This window comes from Leopardus geoffroyi, chromosome A2, assembly GCF_018350155.1.
Source record: "Leopardus geoffroyi isolate Oge1 chromosome A2, O.geoffroyi_Oge1_pat1.0, whole genome shotgun sequence".
NCBI lineage: Eukaryota > Metazoa > Chordata > Mammalia > Carnivora > Felidae > Leopardus > Leopardus geoffroyi.
In genome coordinates this window covers 25761332-25785136 of record NC_059331.1, presented here as the reverse complement: position 1 = coordinate 25785136, position 23805 = coordinate 25761332, and the positions used below count along the sequence as shown (strand labels likewise).

At 38.4% G+C, this 23805-nt stretch overlaps 1 protein-coding gene across 5 annotated transcripts in view; it reads left to right on the top strand.

Annotated features, from left to right (window-relative positions):
- Window positions 1-4482: 4482 nt before the first annotated feature.
- Window positions 4483-23805, top strand: part of DENND6A (DENN domain containing 6A) — a 66089-nt gene continuing 46766 nt past the window's right edge. The window contains exons 1-4 of one of the 5 annotated variants that reach the window (XM_045493298.1): window positions 4691-4802; window positions 15593-15672; window positions 18683-18721; window positions 18822-18864. In XM_045493298.1, coding sequence (XP_045349254.1) covers window positions 15595-15672; window positions 18683-18721; window positions 18822-18864 — 160 coding nt within the window. In that variant the 5' untranslated portion in view covers window positions 4691-4802; window positions 15593-15594. Of the gene's footprint in view, window positions 4803-15592; window positions 15673-18682; window positions 18722-18821; window positions 18865-23805 lie in introns of all 5 variants that reach the window. The other 4 variants (XM_045493294.1, XM_045493295.1, XM_045493296.1 and 1 more) reach the window with 4 other exon arrangements.

Here is a 23805-nt window from a genome sequence, read left to right as displayed (position 1 = left end):
TTTCCTTCCATTCTATTAACCTGCAGCCTTTTGTTTTCTGTTCTTTTCATGCTCAGCCTGAAGCCTCCCCACTTTCCTTATTTGCTGCTTACCCTGCCTGGGAAGCCAGACAAGCATATCTTTAGAATTATGTGTGAATTTAGACAAAATAATTTGCAAGTGAAGGCCTCACACCTCTGATTAAAGAGCATGAAATTTACGGGTTACCTTTTCTGATTTGCATGTTGACTGCTAATAGGCCTCTGGAACCTGTCTCCTGGTACAAACTGGGTCAGGCAGTTGGAAAAGTAAATTTTCAAATAAGTGAGGTGTTACTATCTTTGCTTCTCATAAACTAAGAGGAAGCCACATTTAAAAAAAAAACATTTTTATATTGGGGCACCTGCGTGGCTCAGGCAGTTAAGCGTCCGACTCTAGATTCAGGCTCAGGTCATGATCTTGCAGTTCGTGAGTTTAAGCCCCGCAGTGGGCTCCATGCTGGCAGTGTGGAGCCTGCTTGGGATTCTCTCTCTGTCTCTCTTTCTGCCCCTCTCCAGCTCATTCTCTCTCTCAAAGCAAATATATAAAATAAATTAAAAAAAAGAAACATTTTCATATTAACTTTTCATGTGTTCCTACAACTGACCATGAAAGGAAAACTCTAAAATAGGAGATGATCAATTAGAGATTTTTTAAAGTGCATTCATCCATTCAGTAAATATTTACTGAGTGCCTGTCATATACAAGACATCATAGAGATATTGGGAATGTAAAGATGAAAGCCAAAAGCTCTTCATCTTCTTTTTAAGCTTTCGTAAATACTATTTAGGAAGCACCCAACAGTGTATTTCATTGTCTTCTTTGCCTGGATTCTCCTTTATAAACCTGCAGTTAAGCATTTTGTCTCCCAGAGATGTGTGGCAATAAACTCCATTCTCCGTCGGTAACACACTGGCACTTGAGCCTCTGTGTATTTCTCCATGTATTTTCTTACCACCACAAGTGGAATTATGCTGTGGCAGCTGCAGCAGTATTTAGCTCAAAAGCAAGAGGGAAGTCCTCTAGCTGCCTTACGTAGGTGGATATCTGGGGCATTTGGGCTCCCCCCCTTTTAGTAAAACTAAGTCCAGATATTTGGCATTGCAATTTACACCATTATCTAAAGCTCACGCTTTCTTTTCATTTTTTTCTTTCTTCTTCTTCTTTTTCTTCTTTTTCTTTCTTTCTTTCTTTTTTTTTTTTTTAACTATAAAATTGCTGAAATGCCAAGAGTTTGGTTGGGGTAAATAGGGAAGTTTGGAATGTTTTTAATCCTGTCCTCAGTGTTGTTGGTAATATTAGAAGAGCAGCAGAGCCATGAATACAGTCATACTCTTGGCTAAAGCAGCCTACCCTGACTTACGTACTCCTCACATTAATTGACAGTGAATGCAACCTGAGCCAGCGATATGACCTGGCTGCCAAAAGAAGCAAATGTGATCTGAACCAGCATTAATAGAAGGCTGGTGGCTGGGACAAGTAAGGTAATAGTCCCAGAGTACACTCGGCAGTAGTCAGATCACACCTGGAGGATGGTGTTTCTTCCTGGGCACCACATTCTAAGAGTGATGTCGATAAATTGGAGTATGCCCCAGTTGTGCAACAGGTTGATGAATGGCCTACAAACTACATCCTTTGAGGAATAGTAGGAGGAACTGGGGTAGTTTACCCTGGAAACTAGAAGACATGTGGATGTGGGATAACCATTTTCAAATATATGGAGGGCTATTGTGTAGAAGAGTTGAACACTTCTGTGTAATCTCAGCAAGCACAACTTAGACCAAAGGGTATACATTACAAAGTGGCTGATCTTGTCTCCATAAAAGGAAGAATTTCCTAGCCCTTATAAACATCCAGAACATAGCAGCTTTGCAAGATACTTTACCTTAATACGGGGTGTTGGAATGGCAGCTGGCTGACCAAACATCAGAAGATTCATGAATAGGATGAGAAGTTTGGAGAGATGAGCTGATCCAAGATCCTTTCAGATTCAAAGGTTCTAATGACAGAACCTCAAGAAGAAAGGAAGTATTATTAGTACTTTTCCCCTAGCACCCATATAAGTATTCGCCACAGAAACTAGGTTAAAATAGGAGCTAAGGCCAAAAATCAAAGCTACGAGGGTGAAAAAAGAAAACCATAGGAACATTCTGTTTTCCTAGTGGTTGTGGATTTGTGAAAAAAAAATTAGTAGTGTTTGTTAGGGGCGCCTGGGTGGCTCAGTCAGTTAAGCATACAGCTTTGGCTCAGGTCATGATCTCTCCATCTGTGAGTTTGAGCCCCGTGTTGGGGGCTCTGAGCTGTCAGCACAGAGCCTGAAGCCTGCTTCCAGTTTGGTGTCTCCCTCTCTCTCTGCCCCTCCCCCATTTGTGCTCTGCCTCTCTCTCTCAAAAATATATAAATATTTAAAAAAAAAAAGTAAAGAAAAAAAGTTTTGTAGTGTTGGTTAGTTTTTTCCAAAGCTAACCAAATGATTATTTTTTCTACCTTTAAGATTCTTTAGAGCCCTGGTGTGCTTTCTTACTCATCAAACTTACAGTCTTATTAGTATGTTGTTTTCAGGATACTATATTTTGCAGTTACTTTTAATTCAAATTATGAAGCAGAATTTCAGGGAATGGCAGCCTGTGTCCACATGTCAAAGAACCAGCCCTGTGGAACAACTGGTGTTTAGAGCTTATTAATCATTAATAATGTGGTAGCACCCAGTAAAATGTGTGCGTTGAGATAGCTTGGCTCTTCCCCACAATCAGTGAGGTGAGTAGGCTGGGACTGATCATTCTTATTTCATCAATGCAGAAACTGAGTCTTAGAGCAGCTTGCCTACCATGATCATGGGTGGAGCTGGCACTAGAATCCAGAACTTCTGACTGCTAGTCCAGTGCTCTTTGTAATTCTGTTTTTAATAATAAAGGCTATTGTGCTTTCCTAATAGTGGGTTTAGAGACTTACTTAAATGCAGAACATTGTTTTTCTCTCTTAACTACAGTGGTTCTCTAGAGTAGGAGAGCAGATTGATTTGGCCACAAAGTTGGCTTTTAACTTGAATGCTGTCCCTAGTTCATCTTACTTCCTAAAAATAGTCTTTAGCAAACATCACTATTGATGTCTGATGATAATTGACCCTTTCCTTGAAGTATTGATGCTAACACTCTAAATAAAAATCATAAGAATGTATACAGAACAATGTTTGTCAACTAGGGTAGATTTGACTGGGTAGTGCAGCAAAATGCTTAGGAGCTTTGGCTGAGTCAGAGATCTGGGTTTAAATCTTTGTTCTGCCACCTATTATTGGCTGTGACATCATTATCATCTCATGGAGCCTCAGAATCCTTACTGGAAAAATGGGAATAATAATAAGACCTTCCTTTTTGGGTTGCTAGGAGGATCAGATAAGATAATGTGTGTAAAAGCATGAAAACCGTGTTGTTTTTTAAAAATGTTTGTTGTGAGTTATTATCCATTGTCTTTTACTTATTTTTCTATTAGAGTATTGTTGTGTGTTTCCTATTTACTTTCACTGTGCTGTTTATACTCAGGGTGCTGAATAAATCCTAATCAGTAGTATCCCACTGGGCCAATAATCAGTAATAATTCAATAGATCAAGTGCCTTCTTGGCACGGATGCAAAGCGGCTTGGGGTGCCTGGCTGGCTCAGTCCCTAAAGCATGCAACTCTTGATCTCAGGGTTGTGAGTTTGAGCCCCATGTCCAGTGTAGAGATTACTTAAAAATAAAATCTAAACAACAATAAAGCTGCCTGAGACTAGACCCTTGCTAAGAGAGAGTGATCCACAGGTTGCTGTGGAGGCCAACCTCGTGTTTCAGAAAGCACTGCAGATGTTGTGTGAGTGTTGAATGAGTCACAGGCAACCAGGCCAAGAAAGGTGGGTGGGACCTTGGTGAAAGGGAACAGTTAAATGAAGGGAACAGATCTCTTAATCAGGAGGCGAGAGAGCAGAGAGCGAACTGAAAGCCGGCATTTGAGTTGTAGTAATACTTGTTGGTCTAGTCATGTAACTTCTCAGAATCTCAATTTCCTTATTTGTGAAAAGAAATAAATAATGAAGTCTACCTACTAGTCATGATGTGAAGATTCAATGGAGTAATGTTTGTAAAGTACTTGCTGGCACATCAACTGGCACAGAGTAAGTGTTCAGTAAATGCTAGCCACCGTAATCATTATGTGTAATAATTTTAATAATACCTTATAGTTATGAACCTTGTCATGCCAAGCATAATTCCTCCCCAGATCGTTGAACTGCGAAGAAGAGTGTCAGGATTCATAAAGTACTCTTGAAGAGCTTTAAGGCAAGAATGCCAGGGCGGTATTCACAATTCCAGCTAAGCACTACGACTCCACGTCTGCGCGGTGGCAAGGGAGAACCAGCTCCGAGCCCAGCTCCCAGGGTCACGTGGGCCATGGCCCCGCCCCGGCCGAGCCCGTCCTCCGCCGCTGCGGTAGCGGCGGCTGCGCCTGCGCGGGGCTGGGCGCGCTCTGCTGCGCGGTCCGCAGTGGAGGCGGCGCGAACAGCAAGGGGGCGGCGGATGGCTCTTCGGGGCCTGGCAGCCTCGGGGCCCAGCTCCCGCGGGCCGTTGGACGAGGCCGTGGAGGCGGCCGAGGAGCGCGGGGCGCCGGCCGTGCTGGCGACGGGAGGCGCGCCGGAGGACGATGAAGAAGATGAGGGCCGCGGCCGGGGCCTGCTGCGCTGGGACGGCTTCTCGGCCTGGCTGCACTGCGTGTGTGTGGTGGGCTTCGACCTGGAGCTGGGCCAAGCCGTGGAGGTGAGGCCCGGCCGCACCTTGCCCCCGCGCCTCGTTCGGGTTCCTGCTCCCAGGCCGCTCCAGCAGGGCGTGTGGCCCACGGGCCGACGGGTCTGGACCCCGGCCGCCGCGCATCCGGGCGTGGCTGGCCGTCCCTCCGCCGGTCGGCCGGGCTGCGGTCCATTGGCAGTTCCCGTGGGAGGATCGTGGGCTGCGGCTAGGGGTGAAAAGTTCTTTCTAGGCCCCTCCTAAATACTTGCTGAGGTTCGTTTTTGTTTGTTTGTGTTTTTAACCCGGTGTCACAGGAGTGACTAAAATGGGTAGCGGCACCCCGAGAAGGCTGCAGGCAGGATGTTGGCGACTTTTTGAAGAAACGAACAATGCCCCTGACATAGGGTGAACTATAATAGCCAAACCTCACACAGCCAACTTTTTTTAGACTCCTAGACGTTTCGGTCATTGCCAGTAACTCTTATAGTTACTTTAGACCACCCAACTTGAGCCGAAATGCTTATTTCAGCAGGATTTTCTCCATTTCCCCCTTTTGTTCCTCATTTCTATTATTTGTGTTTTTTTTTTCCCCTTTACTGTTCTTTCTTGATGTTGCTTCTGAAACAGTTGGCTTGAAAGCTACTATCAAGATGAACATAGGGAAAATCCTTTGCTTGTGAATCTGTCAAGTTTTCCATTTATATGTCACCTTATTGAAAGGCCTTCCAGTGTTATTTATTCTTGACATTGTTTAGGATCCCTTTTGTAGCATAAGACATTGCTTGTCTTTGTGTACAAGGAAAACGTTATCAGAAGGAGGTATGTTTAGAAAAATTTTGTCTGTTTGTTTTGGTGACGATGGCAGATTTTAAGAAAACATCTCATTCAGACTTTAGTGGCATGAGTTGGCTATGAAAATTGGCCAGGGAGGTTTTTCTTAAAGCAAAGCTACTGCTTTTGTATTCAACCTATCTTCTCTGTTTTATCATTACACAGTTCAATACACACATTAAGTTTCCGCTAAGATCTAGGCATTATGCTGGTTGCTGGGCATCCAGATACGAACCAAATGCTTCAACCTGTATTTGTAGGTTTAGACTACAATTTAGAGGGGAACCAAGAATTAATCACAGCAGGAGATAGGGCCAAATGCCTGGCACATAGTGGTGTTCCATACATACTTGTTGATAGAATGAGCGGATACATGAGCAATTCTGTATTTTACTATGACAGAAACAACAGTTTCCAAAGACTTCAGAGATTTAGAAGTCACCTATTGTTTACATTGACATGTTAACCTGAAGTTGTATGTGTAGCAAAATACAATTTAACCAGAAAGTGTAGGATTGGGTTGTTATAGTTGATTGCATTTTAAAATAGCTAAATGAGATCCTTCTGGACTCTCGTCATTTGGGACATTATTTTTAAGGATTTTTTTTGACCAAATAAGCAACATTTAGCGTAATTGAGGTGCTACAAAAATGTGAATTAAAGGACTTATTTTGAATTTCATTTCCAATGGGATATGCTACTCAACAGAGTTTTCTTTAGGACAATGGTTCTTTTTTTGCATCCTGGACCTTTTAAAAAATATGAACTCCAGGGGCGCCTGGGTGGCTCAGTCGGTTAAGCATCTGACTTCAGCTCAGGTCATGATCTCACAGTCTGTGGGTTCGAGCCCCATGTCGGGCTCTGTGCTGACAGCTCGGAGCCTGGAGCCTGCTTCAGATTCTGCTCTCTCTCTGACCCTCCCTCATTCATGCTCTGTCTCTATCTCAAAAATAAATGAACATTAAAAAATTTTTTTAAATTAAAAAAAATATGAACTCCATTACAAAAATGCTTACTGATACAAAATTAGGTATATGCTTCTGTGGACTATCTGGGGGTCATCTGTGGATCTTCTATTTCATTGTCCCCAGATTAAGAATCACTCATTTTATAAAAAAACGTTTTTAATGTTTATTTTTGACAGAGAGGGAGAGAGAGAGAGAGAGAGAGAGAGAGAGAGAGAGAGTGCGAGTGGGGGAGTGGGAGGGAGAGAGAGACACACACAATCCGAAGCAGGCTCCAGGCTCTTGAGTTGTCGGCACAGAGCCTGACGCAGAGCTCAAACTCACGAACCACAAGATCATGATGAGAGCCAAAGTTGGACGCTTAACTGACTGAGCCATCCAGGTGCCCCAAGAATCACTGATTTTAGAAGGCATAGGATGAGGGTGAGGAAGATTCTCTAATAAAGGATCCAAAGAAAGATAAATACATTAAATGAATTGCAACACAACTTAATTTTGTTTTGTTTTCTTAAGAAATGTAGAATATTGCACCTTGCCACTTGTAAAAGAAGAAAAAGGAACACAAATTAGTAATGAATATAATGAAATAGTTGAGAAATGTAGTTCACTTGTGTATTATGACCATATCCAGGCCAAAAATAGGACAAGAAAGTGAACGTAGAATCATGTTGGAGAAGTGAATATAGTAGTTCCAGCCATAATTCCTATGATGCACAACCATGAAGACTCAAAAGGGAAATCAATTAAAGAGTAGGTAAAAAAAGAATAGGTAAAAACTTAGTCCTAGAAGCAACCTGTGACATCACCGTCTTTGAATTGTACAGTTGAAAGAGATGTAAGAATCTGTTGTGCCATGACAGAAAGTACCATTTACAAATGCATAAACAGTGCCACTTAGTTAAGCTTAAATCCTTAACAAAGAGACAACATATAGAGGACATCGATCAAGGACTCAGACTCCAGAGCTGGACTACCTAGGTTTGAGTCTGCGATTTGGGGCATATTAGCTTGCCTTACACTTCTCTGTTAACAATCTGCATCATGGCATTGCTGTGATAATTAGATAATGTTGGTGAAACATTTGGAACAGTACCTATGACTCAGACCTATGTCAGTGTGTATTTGGGAAGTATTGAAATCCTTTTTTTTTTTTTTTTTAATGTTTATTTTCAGAGAGAGAGTGGGGGAGAGGGAGGGAGAGAGAGAGAGAATCCCAAGCAGGCTCCATGCCAACCATGCAGAACCTGACACAGGGCTTGATCTCACAAACTGTGAGATCATGACCTCAGCAGAAAGCAAGAGTCTGATGCTTAACTGACTGAGCCACCCAAGTATCCCCCCCCCCCACCTTTTTAATTTTCAATGGAGAGAATCCTTAACTTGATTGTAAACATGAGGCCTTTGAACCTTAATTTTCTCAGTAGTAATATGAAGTTGAGGAAGTAGAATCAGTACTTTTATTTTAAAGCAGGGAAACTTTTTTCCCTGTATAAATAAAAGTCTAATATAGGACCTCAGTGGCTGACTTGGTTGAGATGGGGCCTATGTTGTGTATATTTGGTTGCAGACAGCAGAAACTAAGCTATAGCTCAAGCAGAAAAGGAACTTGCTGTAAGGCAACAGATTTTCCAACGTCTCCAAGGTACAAACCTAGTGGGGCTTCATGAAATGGCTGAGCCTGGAACTGGGAAGCCTCTGACTTATGCTCTTGTTTTATGGGATTTGTTCATAAATCCCATATTTGGGATAATGCTCCCTGCAACTTCTATCCTCTGCTTCTATAATCTTTATGGTGGACAAGTTGTGCTTTTCAGCCACTTTAATGAGACACACCAGAGGAATGTACTCAGGCCTGGTTTGGGGCAAACAATGAGCTGAAGACCTGTGTGGTTAGGGGAGTGGTCCATGTTGCATAAAATGTCTGTTTGGTCCTATTCTCAAGTAAAGGGGACAGGGAAGGGTATCTTGTAAGTTTGAAAGAGACTGTAAAATGTGTTGACTATAGGAGGTATGCTCAGCTTCTTCCTTTTCCTTTGAAGTGGCCCTGAAACATCACAGAATCCCAATGTCCTCTGGAACAAGGTTTGAAATCCTCTGGATTTTATATACTTTATATCACTTCTAGCTCTGAAATTACCTGATTATGTAGTAAAGCCTTAATTATCTGAATCCAGAATTGCCTCATTTATTCAGAATTTTTCCCTGATTGAATAATAATATGCTCATTGTTGAAAACTTGGCAAGAAAGAAAATTATGAACACTAGAAGCATCACTCATAATTATATTGAGAAACAAGTGCTATTAATATTTGACATTTTTGTTAATGCTTTTTCTTCTTTACATAATTTCATATCTGTCAAGAATTAATTTGTTAGGAACAGAAACTCTCAAAAAAGTTTAAGAAAAATGATTGTAAGGAGTCTCTTGGAACCCAGTTGCTGGAAGGGGAACGAACCTCCTGGGATCTGGGAAGCCCTAGGCTTTTTTGTCTTTGTTTCTTGGGAGCTGTGTGGTCTTTTGTCTCTGCTTCTCTTTGCAATTCTGTTCCATTTTCCGTGCTGAGGCTGGTTTCTCCTGCAAGGGTCTCAGTTTCTGCTCCCCCATTTCTCTTGACTTTGGACTATTGTAGTTCTGATTTTGGCCAAACTCTACTTTTGTATTCTGGAACCAGACTGAAGCTTAATACAAATACGGAGTATCTGATTGGCTCAGCATGGGTCAGATGCTCCCTTTTGTTCAGTCAGCTGTGTTAGGAGACAGGGTTTCTGTAACAGTAGTGACCACTTAGGCTCATGTTTGTAAAAGGAGGAGGGGACAATTTCCAAATCATGGGCTGGACAGCAGTCCCCCAAACAGGTCTACTGCAAGAGTCTGCTTTTATTGATAAACATTCTCATACACGATTTGCCAGATCATTAAAGACTCTTCATAAATACAATTTTATGAACCATAATTTATTTAACCATTTTCCTTAATTTGGATATTTAGTAGTTTCTTTTTTCTTCACACTGTAGAAAGCCACGTATTGCCTGTACATACATCTTAGAGATGTTTTGCATTTTTGAGAGCCTTTAACTCATGTGAACTTCTAGAATGTCCTAGGAAGTTGCATTTCTATTATTTGAAGTCACTTCCTCAAGCTCTCTAGTTTCTGATTTTATAAGAATTGAGGCATCCTTGGTGGTTTTCCCCCATTGAAGGCTTTACCTATGAACTCTCTGGACAATTTTAAACTAGTGAAAAGAGCACAAGCTTTGGGGTTTTGAACATCTGCTAGTTGTCTGATTTTTGGCCAGTTTCTTCAATTTAAGTGGAAAAATAATATCCAAGAGTGTTGTTGGAAATACGAAGAGAGATAATGCATGTAAGAATTAATGCCTGTCATTTAATGCATGCCCAAATGTTGATCCCTTTTTATAGTTAGTGTCCTTGCATATTCAATAATCAGTGTAGGACTGTTTTTGGCTGTTCTCTCACACCTCTTATTTTGCCTTAAATTGATTTAAAAAAGAAAACCTCATGGTTTTGGATGTGTATCACAAGTATTTAAAGCACTTTGTAGGGGGGCACCAGGCTGGCTTAGTTGAAGAGCATGCAACTCTTTTTTTTTTTAATTTTGTAAATTAAGTTTATTATTTTGAGAGAGAGAGAGAGTGCATGCATGCATGGGAGCACAAGCTGGGAAGGGGCAGAGAGGAGAGACAGAATCCCAAGCAGGCTCTGCACCATCAGTCCAGAGCCCAATGTGTGGCTTCAATTCATGAACTGTGAGATCATGACCTGAGCTGAAATAAAGAGTTAATTGCTCAACTGACTGAGCCACCCAGGAACCCCAATCTTTTCTTAAAGATTAAAAAAAATGTTTATTTACTTTTGAGAGAGCGCAAATAGGGGTGGGTCAGAGAGAGGGGGACAAAAGATCTGAAGTGGGCTCTGCACTGATAGCAGCAAACCTGATGTGAGGCTCAAATTCTTGAACTCACAAACCGCGAGATCATGACCTGAGCTGAAGTTGGACGCTCAGCCGACTGAGCCACCCAGGTGCCCCCTGCACCAAATTTTTAAAAAAACACATTGAAGATAAAGCTCTGCTCTGGAGTGAAGGCAAACTTCTATGTCATTTTTTTTTAAAAGCAGTGAAATAATTGACTCCCCTTTCTTTTTCACTTCTGCTTTTTTGAGTTATTCCCCTTTATGCCTTAGCAAGGTGGAGCCAGAAGTAGTCACCATAGTTTACTTTATCCTAGCAAAGTTTCTTGTTTATTTTTGTGAGAAGAGCGAAAGGCAGTTGTGCGAAGGGTTGTTTCCTTTCTTTCCCTCTTAAACTGGGTGTTCCATAACCTCAGTATTTGATCCTCAGCAAGTTTACTGTTTTAATAAAAATGGGTGTTACGTTTAATTGTATGTTGCTGGACCGTCTCATTGAACTGTCTATTCATCAGATATTGGGCAACTACCACATCCAGATACCATTGTGTTCTGGAGATAAAACCTTGATCAACCCTCCCTCAACTAGCTTACAGTGTATCATGGATAGTAGGCCATTAAACAGTGAGGGTTATAATAGGATGGTTTTCAGGTACCAATAATGGCCTGTACATTTCCTTGTGAACTTGTAGCACTTCATAGTAGCTTGATGTAGGTCTCTGGTTTGAGAGTTAAAGCTTTAGTGGCCTCCTGAGCTTAGGCTCCCAGATTTTACAGAGGCTTCTTCAGTGTTACTAAGCTCTGGTTCTGTTATGAAATTGTATAATTTCAATATGGAGATTATCTGGGATGTTCCCATGCCATCTAGTCCATTCACAAGTACTTGGTGATGAATGATGTGAAACATGAACAATTGTATCTAACTTTACTCTTATTAGAGAGAAATGCTTCACTGTCTGTTCCATGGGCAAACTGATCACATTTCCAGTAGCATAGTTTAGGTCTTGAATGAGCTGGAATCTTAGACTTAGGTCCATCCTGTTCTGATACTGTGATGTCAGGCCATTTTGTCTACTTTTTAAAATAAGTAAACATTTTTTATTGCAGTATAACATACATGTAGGAAAGCATATAAATCCTAAGTTCTGTGAATTTACATTAAGTGAGCATACCATTCACTACCATAGAGATCAAGAAATAGAAATATTATCACTGCCCCAGAAATTTCCCTTATGTCCTCTTTCAGTCATGATCTATTGCCACTCCCCCCCCCCCCCCCCCCACCCCAGACCCTGGCAACCACTAATCTACTTTCTGTCTCTCTGGATTCTCCTATTCTGTACATTCCATATGCATGGAATCACAACCTATGGCATTTTTTGTCTGGCTTCTTTCACTTAGTATAATTTTTTCAAGGTTCATCCATGTTGTAGTATATATCAGTATTTCATTCCTTTTATGGCTGAACTTTCTATCATTTTTTGAATTTTATATCAGTATATGGAAATATAACATTTGGTTTATCCATTCATCATTCAATGGAAATTTGGATTTTTTTCCAGTTTTGGCTATTATAAATAATGCTGCTATGAATATTCACTTGTAAGTTTTTGTATGAACATATGCTTTCACTTGTCTTGGAGTGAAGTGAAATTGCTGTGTCATAAAGTAACTCTCTATGTTTACTTTTTTGAGAAACTACTAAGCTGTTTTCCAGGGTGACTGTATTTTCACATTTCCATTAGTAATGTGTGAGGGTTCTAATTTCTCCATATCTTGTAAGCACTTGTTACTGTCTGTCTGTGATTACAACCATCCTAGTGGATTTGAGGTAGTATCTTATTTTAATTTTATTTGCATTTCCCTGATGACTAACGGTGTCGAGTGGCCTTTTATGTGCTTATTGGCCATTTGTATATCTTTTTGGAGAAATATCTAATTAGATCATTTATCCATTTAAAAAATTGGGTTATTTGACTTTTTTGTTGAATTGTAAGAATTCTTTATATAGTCTGTATATTAGACTCTTATCAGATACATGTTTGCAAGTAGTTCCTTCCATTTTGTGGGTTGTCTTCACTTTCTTGGTAGTGTTCTTTGAAGCACAAAAGTTTTTTAGTTTTTGTTTTGTTTTTTATGTTTTAGTTCTCTATTTTTATTCATTCATTCATTCATTCATTCATTTAGAGAGAGCACATGCATGTGAGAGGGAGAGGGGCAGAGGGAGAGATTGAAAGAAAGAATCTTAAGCAGGCTCCACACCCAGCACGGAGCCCATTATAGGGCTCAGTCTCATGACTGTGAAATTGTGACCTGAGCCAAAATCAAGTGTTGGATGCTTAACTGACTGAGCCACCCAGGTGCCCTGAAGCACAAAAGTTTTAAATTTGGATGAAGTCCACTTTATGTTTCTTTGGTTGCTTATGCTTTTGTTATATCTGAGAAACCATTGGCTAATGCACAGTCATAAAGATTTATTCCTATGTGTTCTTCTAAGACTTTTGTAGTTTTTGGGTGCTTGGGTGGCTCAGTCGGTTAAGCATCTGACTCTTGGTTTCAGCTCAGGTCATAATCTCATGGTTTGTTAGATCAAGCCCCATGTCGTCGAGCTGAAGGTGTGGAGCCTGCTTTGGATTCTCTCCTCCTCTGTGCCACTCCCCCACTCCTGTGAACTTTCAAAATAAATAAACATTAAAAAAAAAAAAAAAGACTTGTAGTTTTAACTTTTACACTTAGGTCTTTAGTCCACTTTGGGTTACTTTTTATATATGATATGAAGTAGAGATGTTACTTTTTTAACCTTATTTTGATACATTTTTTGGCTTACATAGTTACAAAAGTCATTCATTTAGCTTTGTCAAAAGTTAACATTTTACATAAACATAGTACAATAATCCAAAACAAGAATAGATATTGGTATGATACTATTTACTAGACCACAGAGTTTATTGGGATTCACCAGTTTTTCTACTAATGTGCTTTTTCTGTTTCAAGATCCAATCCAGTTTCTACGTTGCATGTAGATATCATATCTCCATAGTCCTCTTCAATCTGTGGAAGTTCCTCAATCTTTTCTTGTATTTCATGTCCTTGATACTTTGGAAGAATACTGTTCATATATTTTGTAGTATGCCTTTCAATTTTGTTTTTTCTGGTGTGTTATCATAATTAGTCTGAGGTTATGAATTACTGGGAAGAATACCCCAGATATGACGCATCCTTCTCAGTACATCATATTAGGGAGTACAGGATGTTAAAATTAAAATGTCGCATTATTGGTGATTTAAACCTTGATCACTTGGTTAAGATGATGTCTCCCAGGCTAATCCACTATAAAGTTACTATTTTTCTCTTTGTAATTAATAAGTAAGTGTTTATTTTGTTAGAGACTGAGACTGTGCAGTATCTTGTTTTCCATACTTTGCCTGCTAATTTAGCATCCATAAGTGTATCTTACCTGCAGCAATTATTCTGGCGTTCTAATAGTGATTTTTCATTTTCCTCACTCCTTCTGTATTTATTAGTTAGAATTCTTTTATAAGGAAAAGTTGTCCCTTCTTGCTCATCCATCTACCTATCTAATCAATGGGAACTCAAGGATACTTATTATTTGGGTTATAATCTAGTACTATCATTATTTACTTTATTAACCAAATCATTACAAATTTGAGCATTGGTGCCTTTTTAGGTTGGCTCCTATGTCCTTTAGACATGCCCCCCCACCTCTACCCTTCTTTTGAGCACTTCCTTTCTGGCATCACAAGATGCTCCATGCTCATCTTGCGTTTTTCCTGTGCTAGCCCTGTAATCAGCTACCTCCCTAAGAAGCCCTGATTCTTTTTATTGCAGAATAGTATTTAACAATCAACATCTCGGTGTTAGGTGTACTCACTGCTACTGAGGTGTCATTGCTTTATTTTTTCACATTAAAAGGCCTTTTAAAGGAGACATTATATAGTATTTAATAGATCTTAAACTATTTTCCAGCCAGTTTTTAAAAATTACGTGAAAAAGGTAGACTTGTTTTTTGCCTGTAAGCAGTTTCCATTTCGGTTTTGAATAAATGTTAGTGTCTAATATTGAAGACATAATTTTTTTTAAAGATTTTATTTTACATAATCTCTGCACCCAACGCAGGGCTCATACTTACAACCCCGAGATCAAGAGTTACATGCTCCACCATCCGAGCCAGTCAGGTGCCTCTGAAGACATAACTTTTTTTTTTTTTTAATGTTTATTTATTTTTGACAGAGAGACAAAGAGCATGAGCAGGGGAGGGGCAGAGAGAGAGGGAGACACAGAATCTGAAGCAGGCTCCAGGCTCTGAGCTGTCAGCACAGAGCCCAATGCGGGACTTGAACCCACAAACCGTGAGGTCATGACCTGAGCCGAAGTCGGACACTCAACCGACTGAGCCACCCAGGTGCCCCTGAAGACATAACTCTTACTGAGTTTAGAATTGATCCTCTTTTTAAGGTTTTGGTGATGTTTGTATGTGAATTAATGTTTATGTAGGAGGTCAAGGCAGGCCTGGGATGGCCTAGGATGTAATCTCTACCAGGCCTGAGATGCTAGGTAGGATTATGAAATGGAAATAGATACTGAGTGACATGGCAACAGGCAGACGCCTGTTCACAGATCACTGAGATTCATGGCAGGCATGAATTTTTCCCATGTCCAAGTGTTACTAGCAATAAGTTAACTGGTGTTCCTAATTTTCTTTCTCCTGGGACCATAATTACTCCCACACTGATATGGGAATGTCATCCCCATTAGGGTGTGCAGGGGCAAGTGGCAGATAGATATACCTTTGAAGAGAATAACCTGATTTAAAACGTTTTGTAATACTATTTTCCAGTATATATATTAATACTTTTTCTGGGGTGCATTTTTCCTATTACATCATGATGTGAAATATTTATGCTATACCATCATTTTTAGGCCTTAGTAATTATATCAAATAAAATTTATGTTTTTCTTGGCTTATTACCTGGCCACCTCTCCCTTATTTCTTATAACATGGAAGATCTTAACATAGGTAACAGAACCAGGGTGACATTAGCTGATGCTCTCTGTCCCCCTTTGATGCCTCCCAGGAATGCCAGTGGTCTGGGGGACAGAGATGCCTGGACTTGAGCTGTGGAGAGAGGAAACTTCAAGAGAGAGGCGTCTCCAGGTACTGGGGCCAATCCACAGTTGATTAATGCCTGTATAGTTATCAGGAGCTAACTGACTAACAGTGATTGCCCAAGCTTATATTTATACTTTTTTTTTTTTTTTTTTACAAGATAAAGTATGTACAAGGATAATCTAGTAACTGTGGCAATTAGTGCAGTTTGAGATACTTGGCAATGGTTACTTTTCTTGATTTTTATGGAATTTAATTGAGGTTTTAAAATTAAATTTTTTTCTATATTTTGATCTTAAGTACATAGTAGACATTGGATACCTACAGCATATAAACATGCATTATTTTTTTTGAATATCATATCTATTCCAATATGATATAACACTGGGTAGTCGTAACAGAATACATTAAAATGAAATTCTAGAATATTTGACTAGTACAGTCAGAGTTTTTAAAAGGTACACTTGATAGGTTATGTAGTTCTTACATCTTTTTAGTTTACTTAAATATATATAGCATACATAAGCCCCTGAAATACACATACACACACAGAGATATATACACACATGTATATTTAAGGTAGTCATTTATATGGGTAAAACATACCAACATTTTTTTCTATATTGTCATGATGGTGTTTTAAACCATAGGAAACCAAAGTCCTAAGAAACCACTATGTATATTTGCTTTTGCATTTATATTTTAATTGCAGGAAATAAAAATCTGAAGGGCACTCACATAAAACTGAGTTTAAAGTCTAAGATAAAGCTATTATGGACCACTAAATTTACCAGTATGATAACTCTGGTATAATTTATATGTAATGAGATTTTCATAAAATAGGGCTAACTTGGTTATAAGTTTGCCATTTCTGCTTTAAAAGTAACGAGCAAAATGGTTTCAGGGTTAAGCAAGGGAGATCTATGTATGCATAAAAAAGAAGTACAAATTAAATACTAGGTTGTTGGATGGAACTAATTTGAAGGTATATCCACTGGTTGAAGAAATATATTTTTAGTGTTTACTATGCAGCAGAGACTGTTCTAGGTGTAAAGATAGAGTTGTGAACAAAACAGACCAGTTTCTTGCCTTCATGAATTACGGAGACAGGGGTTAAATCAGATTGGTCAAATTGTGGGATACAAAGCAGAGTATGTAGAGAGAAATATTGGCTTTGGTATCATTCTCTATCCAGGAATGGTGCGTGGTTTTCATGTAGTATACCAGCTCTCTAGACCCTTCCCTTAACCCTGGATTGAGAAGGATTATATGCCACATTCTTGCTAGGGGGGAAAGAGGGCTGTGATTGCATACAACAATCGCTTCTAGGCATGGAGTGAGGAATGGTGGCTTGTGTACTTTGGAATCAGACAGGCCTAAATTCAGCCCCTACCTCTGGCACTTAGTAAACAAGTAAATTTTAGAAGTTATTTTAACTGCTATGAACTTGTCTCTTCTTCTGTAAAGATAGGCAGAATTGACAGAATTATTGTGAAAATTAAAAACTCTGGAAGATACTCATAAAATACTGGTTCTCCCCATCTTTTTTCTTACCTTAGTTTTCTTATATCTACAGTGGGGATACTGGGCTTGTCTGTTACTGTGAGAACTAAATCAGTGAAGTAAATATGTGAAACCACTTTAATATGGTTTATAATGTGATATCTGGAAATGGATGTTTTATCTGGAAATGGAAGATTTTTAGGCTTTTGGGCGGCAGCTGGGGAATGGAAGAATTCATGAATTCTTCCAGAAGTGGGAAGTCTTGGATCCCCACATTAGCAGCCCAACATTAACATAATTTACTCTGTGTTGTTTTCTCTTCTTTTTGTTATCAGCCACTAGCTAACCTGCTGCTCCTAATCTCATCTCTTCTTCACATTCCCAAGAGAGTCTGAATAGGCCCACTTGAGCACTGGTATTCTTTTGGGCAGAATTTTCACACCCAGCCACATCTAGGCAGTTGATTGGCCTGTAGAGTTGTTCTTGGATCTAGTGTTCACTAGTGCTTATTGCTTTCTTTGCAGTGGGTATAGGGCAGGAGTTTCCCTCAGAAGGTGGCTGTGATCACTGCAGACACTAAACTGACCTATCCTAAGAAATGCAATGATTATTTAAAGGGATTGAAGGAAATCAGGATAGACTTTATGGTGAGAGATGGTCTTTGAGATTTCTTAAACTATGGATAATTATTTTCTCCTTTCATTTTTCTTTGGTATCTGGTGATTTGCAGTACTTCTTGGAATTGATTGAAAATCATTACTTCTTGAAGTTGTTACCAGCTGATAGATCCAATTCTTTTTAGATTTTAGGCTTCCAAAAAAAGACTCAGTAAGCTTTGAGTTATTAGTAATTCAGTTGGTAAATTCTTCTTTTTTTTAAAAAAAAAATTTTAATGTTTATTTATTTTTGAGAGCGAGAGAGACAGAGCATGAGTATAGGAGGAGCAGAGGGAGAGGGAGACACAGAATCCAAAGCAGGCTCCAGGCTCTAAGCTGTCAGCACAGAACCCGACGCGGGACTCGAACTCACGAACTGTGACATCATGACCTGAGCTCAAGTCAGACACTTAACCAACTGAGCCATCCAGTTGCCCCTAAATTATTCTTGATAACCCAAGACTTCACCAATCTGTTAGAGATAACTTTGACTCAGAACTTTTTTTTTTCCCTAGTGTAAATCCTACTCAATTCTCCCAAGCTTCTTTCATGTTTCATTTTTGGAGTTTGTGAACTATTTCTTTAATGTTTATTTATTTATTTTGAGAGAGAGAGTGGGAGCAAGCAGAAGAGGGGCAAAAAGAGGGCAAGAGAGAATCCCTCTTTGCATTTTCAGCACAGAGCCCGATGTGAGACGCTTGATCTCATGAAGTGTGAGATCATGACCTGAGCCAAAATCAAGGTTTGGACGCTTAACCAACTGAGCCACCCAGGTGCCCCTTGTGAACTATGTCTTAAAACTATTTGCCCATAGCCAACTAGTAATAGAAGTACCCGCTAATGTTTATAATATACACTCAATATATTTGTCTAACAAAATTTAATTCTTTTTCTTCCAGGTAATTTATCCTCAACATTCCAAACTTACTGATAAGGAAGTAAGTAACAATGTTGCTCTGTATAGTCTACTATGGTGTTTCTGTTTGTTTTTATTGGTGTATGTGTATCAACATATATAGCTTTTGTTTTCTTTTTCAGAAAACCAATATTTGCTATTTGTCTTTTCCAGATTCAAATTCAGGTAATTATTTTTCATGTGGTGTTTTTGTTGAATTTTATACTAAGAATATTGATTATACTCTTAATATATGAAAATGAATTGAAATAGAATTTTAGAATGCAAACTCAGTTTCAGCCTAGCAAGTCAGTGATTGTGATTCTTAGTTTTGCGATGCCAGCCATGTCTTTTTTGATTTTAGTTGGTTCAATTTTTAAAATAACTGTTATGGGGGCGCCTGGGTGGCTCAGTCGGTTGGGCGTCTGACTTCAGCTCAGGTCATGATCTCGCGGCCCTTGAGTTCGAGCCCCGAGCCCCGCGTCGGGCTCTGTGCTGACAGCTCAGAGCCTGGAGCCTGTTTTGGATTCTGTGTCTTCCTCTCTCTCTCTCTGACCCTCCCCCGTTCATTCTCTGTCTCTCCCTGTCTTGAAAATAAATAAGCATTAAAAAATTTTTTTTAAAAATTATAAAAAATAAAATAACTGTTATGTTGTAATGAGGTAAAACATCAAGGAGCAATAAACCGTTGAAATAGTGAAGAGAGTGAAAACCAGCAACGTTGGTATGTTTGGGGATTTATAGTAAGTAGTTTACTTTCAGTTTGGGATTTGAAAGCTTACCAAGAACTGTAAAAGCAGTGACTTAAAAAAAAAATACAATAGAGTGAATCTGGTTATGAAGCATGGCCATCAATTACTTGTAATAGTTTGTGTGAGTTAATAATATATGTAAAGACTTGGAATAGTGTCTGGTGTATAGTAAACACATATAAGTGTTTGCTATTATTATTAAATTTGGTTTTACTGGTCTCTTTCAAACTCTCCCTTTGTGTGGTCCTAATTGTTGAAATTTTTCAGGTTGCCTCTTTTGTTTCACTTTCAAAACAGCTTTTCAGACTTGTTGTGACCAGGACATTCAACATCTTAGACCACACACAGTTAGAACCCTATGAAGCAAAGGCACTCCATTATTCCCTTTCCTTTAGTGGTTACTTCTAATATCCTTTTAATTTAGTTTAGTTAATCTGATTTGGGAGATTTGACATTTTAATTTGTAAAAGCATTTTCTCCTTTCCTTGTAAAGAACTTTCCAGAGTTCTTTCCTATACATTTGCAAGTCAGCCTTCATGAATTGTATAAAAAAGAAATGGTATCTTGGTTAAAAGAAAATGCTTTTGAGAAATCCCAGTAGGACTTTTGTTCTAACTTGGAATTATTGGAATTTCTTAGTATGTTTGTCCATTAATGAAATAAATGATAGAGGGGTCTTATAGGATTTTTCCTCATTTCAGTTAACATTTTCCTTACAAAGTCTACACATGCAGTTCTGAATGTAGTGAGTGTTGGATTGGACTTCCAGGTCTCAGGGTAAGCTGCATTACAGGATAAACTGACTTGTTGTTATTGGAGTCCTGGTGCATTACACTGCACACTCTTCCTTTTGAGATTATAGCTGGTTTTCATGGCTCTCTTTTTCACCTTTCTGCATGAGTTTCAAGGCTAAGAAGATAATTTGGATAGCCTTTTTTATTTTTAGTTTTTATTATAGTTTTTCTTTTAGTCAGTCACTCCATGTATCCCTGTCTTGTTAGAAGTTAAACTCAAATGTATATCAGAATTTGTTCAGTATTTTAGTCACTTGAGTGACCTACAGGTGTTTTGTAATGCCTTTTTTAAAAGCTGCACATCAAATGAAGTAGGGTTTGTTTTATTTAAAGTACCGTTGATACTTAGAAGTGAAATTGACAAAAGGTCTTAAAAGAAGACACCTTGTCATCCTAAGAGATGAATATTAATCTAGATAGCAATAGGCTGTGAGTTTTTATGTATTTGAGAGTTCTATTCTCAGTTGTGATTATCCAAACAATTTGTTTCACTTATATGTTTATGAAATGCAAGTTGGGATTGCTGTGCTAACTTTGAAATGGATTTGAATTTTTCTCAAAATAGCTTTTATTGTTTTGGAAGGAAATCCAGGCACAGTAGAACAGTCTTTAGGAAAGAATCATAATCTAAGTTTTGTTTCCATCGTGCACACTTAAAAACAGTGAAACAAGATTCAGAATCAAGGGTGTATAGGTAAAGAAGAGTGCTTTTGGGATTCCCAAAGGAATGATTTGCCATTCCTCCACTTCCTCCAGCTGCTATCCATACATACCTTATTTTTTGACAATATTAATACATTTATTTTTTAATTATATTAAATATAATTTATATTTATATAAATAAATTAATTATTTATAATTTGTTTTTATTTTAATTTGTTAATTTATATATATTCATCATAAATATATATGTTATATATAAAATACATATATATATTCTTATAATTTTATATAATATGTAAGTATATAATATATATTATACATATTTTTATAATTTTATATAATATATAAATAGATAATATATAAGTATATATTTATTAATTTATAATATTAATTTATAATAATAAATTAATTTATATAAAAGCTCAGTGGTAGCATCTTGGATTTATTTACTTATTTATAAAATTTAAATCCAAGTTAAAGAAGATGTAGTTTATATATACAATGGAATACTACTTGGCAATGAGAAAGAATGAAATCTGGCCATTTGTAGCAACATGGATGGAACTGGAGGGTATTATGCTAAGTGAAATAAGGCTGGCAGAGATAGACAGATACTGTATGTTTTCACTCATAGGTGGATCCTGAGAAACTTAACAAAAGACCATGAGTGAGGGGAAAGGGAAAAAAAAGTTACAGAGAGGGAGGGAAGGAGGCAAACCATAAGAGACTCTTAAATACTGAGAACAAACTGAGGGTTGGTCACGGCTGGGGGAGAGGGGAAGTGGGTGATGGGCATTGAGGAGGGCACCTGTTGGGATGAGCACTGGGTGTTGTATGGAAACCAATTTGACAATAAATTATATTTAATAATAATAAAATTTAAATCCAAGTTAGTTAACAGCCACACATACCTTAGATCCTGTGACTTTAGAAGAAAATTTTTTGTTTAGTTTGTTTTTAGGTTTCAGTTTCTTTTGTTCCATTTGAGTGACTTTTATCTTTAGGAGCCTAAATTTAAAGTGTGCCTTCTCTCTCATAAATATTTGTCAGATTTTTTTTCTCTGTGTTGATTACCATTAATATCATCTGGATGTAGGTGTTTCTGAGGCTTAAGCTATGATGGGTACCCAAGGACTATAATCACTATATTTTAAATATGTCCAGAGTGAAAATTCACTATTAGTAGAGGGAGTTTTAAATAAGGATGAATCCAAGGGAAAGATTAATTCTTTTTTTTTCTTAATGTTTATTTTTGAGAGAGAGAGAGAGAGAGAGAGAGCAGGGGAGGGGCAGAGAGAGAGGGAGACAGCAGACAGCACCAGCAGATGCAGGATTCGATCTCACAATCATGAGATTGTGACCTGAGCCGGAAATCAAGAGTTGGGACACTTAACCCACTGAGCCACCCAGGTGCCGTTGGAAAGATTAATTCTTGATCTGGATGGATTAGATATGCAGACAGTATTTGTCTCAACATATTTCTTCTCTGTAAACAACAGGGACATTATCATGTATTTTACCCTTCCCAGTGGTGAGAGCAGTACTTCACACACTATCTGTATTGAAGGGCCAGTTGGATTTTTAAAAAATTCCAATCTGTTGTGGACCATGCTTTTATGAAATGCAATATAATGCATATTTAGAAAAATGAATGGGAGAAAAATGAAAGAAATGCAAAACAAAAGTCCAAATTTGTTATGGCAGTATCAGATTTCTGTAAGACTTTCTAAATAATTATTCTCAAGTTGGATATTTATTTTGTCATGGATTAGTAACAAGAGTTTGTGGACTGGCATCAGTCTGCGGACTATACTTTGAGAAGCTCTGGTCTAAAGTCCTGCTTCTCTGCAACTCCAACTCATCCGCTCTTAATCACAGGGAGAGTGACTACATAGAGCCAGCCTAGCTCTTGAAGTCTCATGTTTTATCTTAGTCTTATGCATTCTGATCTACTCTATAGCTGTGTTTGTGCTAACATAGAAATAATCTTTAAAGTTGTCTGTTCCCTGTGGGAATAGTATTTAAGCTTTTATCTCGAATCTTTAAGTGATATTTTTGGTACGAGAAGGTGTCCTCTGTTTAGCTTTGCAGTCTTGGTTTGATTGGCAGATGTGAAAGAGGCTTGGAAAATACCCTATGCCCTTGAGAATTTAAATGGGAGGAGAGTTCTTTTTTTTTTTTTTTCCAGGTATTTTTTTTTTCTTCATTTAAATTTTAGTTAGTTACAATACGGTGCAATATTGGTTTCAGGAGTAGAATTCAGTGATTCATCACTTACATACAACACCCAGTGCTTATCACAAGTGCCCTCCTTAGTGCCCATCACCCATGTAGCCCATTTCCTACCCACTTCCCTCCATCTACCCATACTTTGTTCTCTATCATTAAGAGTCTCTTGTGGTTTGTTTCCTTCTCTTCTCTTCCCCCAACTTCCCATATGTTCATCTCTTTTGTTTCTTAAATTCCACATATGAGTGAAATCATATAGTATTTGTCTTTCTCTGGTTGACTTATTTTGCTTAGCATAATACGTTCTAGCTCCATTCATTTCATTGCAAATGGCAAGATTTCATTATTTTTTATGGCTGAGTAATATTCCAGTGTGTGTGTGTGTGTGTGTGTGTGTGTGTGTGTGTGTGTGTGTGTATCACATCTTCCTTATCCATTCATCAGTTGATGGACATTTGGACTCTCTCTGCAAATCTGTATTTTTGTATCCTTTGGCTAAATACCTAATAGTGCAATTGCTGGATTGTAGGGTAGTTCTATTTTTAGTTTCTTGAGGAATTTCTATACTGTTCTCCTGAGTGGCTGCACCAGTTTGCATTCCCACCAACAGTGCAATAGAGTTCCCCTTTCTCTACATCCCCACCAACACCTATTGTTTCTTGTGTTGCTAATTTTAGCCATTCTGACAG